This window comes from Propithecus coquereli, unplaced genomic scaffold (genome assembly GCF_000956105.1).
Source record: "Propithecus coquereli isolate 6110/MARCELLA unplaced genomic scaffold, Pcoq_1.0 Scaffold316, whole genome shotgun sequence".
Lineage (NCBI taxonomy): Eukaryota > Metazoa > Chordata > Mammalia > Primates > Indriidae > Propithecus > Propithecus coquereli.
In genome coordinates, this window is record NW_012148797.1 from 367297 (window position 1) to 369129 (window position 1833).

A 1833-nucleotide genomic window follows, 5' to 3' on the forward strand; every position below is an offset into this window, starting at 1 on the left:
GATTATGTATTTACACCAGATGCCTACTCTGTTACTTTGCCTGCCAAAGTTCATGTTGTTGGTGAGTAGATAAAATAAGTTATCATAGTTGTGTTCTTCTGTTTTTGTTTACCATGGAATTATAATGTACAAAAAACTATGATATTTAAAGAAAAAAATACCTCAATTGGTATTAATTTCTAATTATAAATAGTTTACTCTTGAGTCTTACAATGAAATGGTTTTTGTAAGGTGCCACACACCGACTGCCTCGACCCCTTTTATATTCCTTTTGACCAGATAAAATATTGGTAACTACCAACACACTAGCTAAGCACTAGCCACAGTATTCACATAGAAATGACTGTCTAATAAATAACGAAGGCCACACTTAACGTTCCAGATCCTCCTAAGATCATCCTGGACGGTCTTGATGCTGACAATACAGTGACAGTGATTGCAGGAAACAAGCTTCGGCTCGAGATCCCCATCTCTGGAGAACCACCTCCTAAAGCCATCTGGAGCCGAGCAGATAAGGTTTGTTCCATACATACACACATACACACACGCATGCACGCACACACTGCCCTCCCTGTTCCCTGCCCTCCATTACTCAGATGAAGGGAGAAGGCAAATAAATATACAGGAGTGCATGACAGACGTAATTCCTTTGAGAAAGAAAAGATAACTTATTTTCAGGCAAATATGATAATCATTTGTTTACTTTTTATATTAATATTTCTGACCACCAGCTATGTGGCCAAGCATATTTTTATGTACAGTGAACAAGGTCTCATCTTTTATTCTAATGGGTGTCAGGGGTAGGATGGAAGAGAAGTCGACAATGGATTATTAAATAAATAAATGAACGAAATCACTTTGGATTGTAAAAAGTGCTATGAAGATCATGAAAGAGAAAGATATGATAGCAAGTGGCTGCACAGTCCATGGCAGCCTCTGTGAAGGACAACGAGGAACCCATTACATGAAGATCAAAAAGAAGAGATTTCCAGGCAATACAAGTGCAAAGGCCAAGGGGAGAGAGTGAGCCTGACCTGTTGGAGGAATAGAAGGAAAGCCAGTGTGGCTGGGGCAAAGTGAGTGAGGAGGAAAAAAATAAATTAAGAGTAGCGCCAGCCCAAGTGTGACCCTGTGGCTTCCTGTAAAAAAAAAAGTTTTACATTTAAAAATCAGATGTGAGACTCTTCCTTTCTACCAGAATTGAGTAAAATGAATCAGATTTACCCACTCACCTGAAATAACACCCGCAAATCAACAAAGTATATGAACAATTGCTTTCAAGACATTGGACATCAGACAATGAAAGACAGTCACTCTGAAATATGGTAAACAAATGAGGTGAGCCCTGCAATTGCTCCCACTAGCTGGACTAACTAGGAAAAGGGGAGGAAAGGCCACTTACCAGAAATGAAAGAGGGGATATTACTTCAGATCCCATAGACATTAATAGGATAGTAAAGGAATATTATGAACAACTCTGTGCCCACAAATTTTATAACCTAGTTGAAATGGACAACCCCCTTTGAAAAACAGAATCTGCCAAAACTCACATAAGAAGAAATAGGCAATCTGAATAGGACTATATCCATTAAAGAAATTGAATCAATAATTAATAACCTTCCAAAACAGAAAGCACCAGACCCAGATGGGTTCATTGGTGAATTCTACAAAACATTTAAGGAAGAAATTATTCCAATTCCCTATAATCTCTTTCAGAAAGAGAGAAGCAGAGGGAATACTTCCTAACTCATTCTATGAGGTCAGTATTACCCTAATACCAAAACCAGAAAAGAAAATTTCAAACCAATATCTCTCAAAAACATAGATGGAAAA

At 38.0% G+C, this 1833-nt stretch overlaps 1 protein-coding gene across 1 annotated transcript in view; it reads left to right on the forward strand.

The window, feature by feature from the left end:
• The window catches only part of MYBPC1 (myosin binding protein C, slow type), a 104080-nt gene that overhangs the window by 44055 nt on the left and 58192 nt on the right, over window positions 1-1833 (forward strand). Inside the window, exons 14-15 of the mRNA XM_012650243.1 lie at window positions 3-61; window positions 383-516. Coding sequence (XP_012505697.1) covers window positions 3-61; window positions 383-516 — 193 coding nt within the window. The remainder of the gene's footprint in view (window positions 1-2; window positions 62-382; window positions 517-1833) is intronic.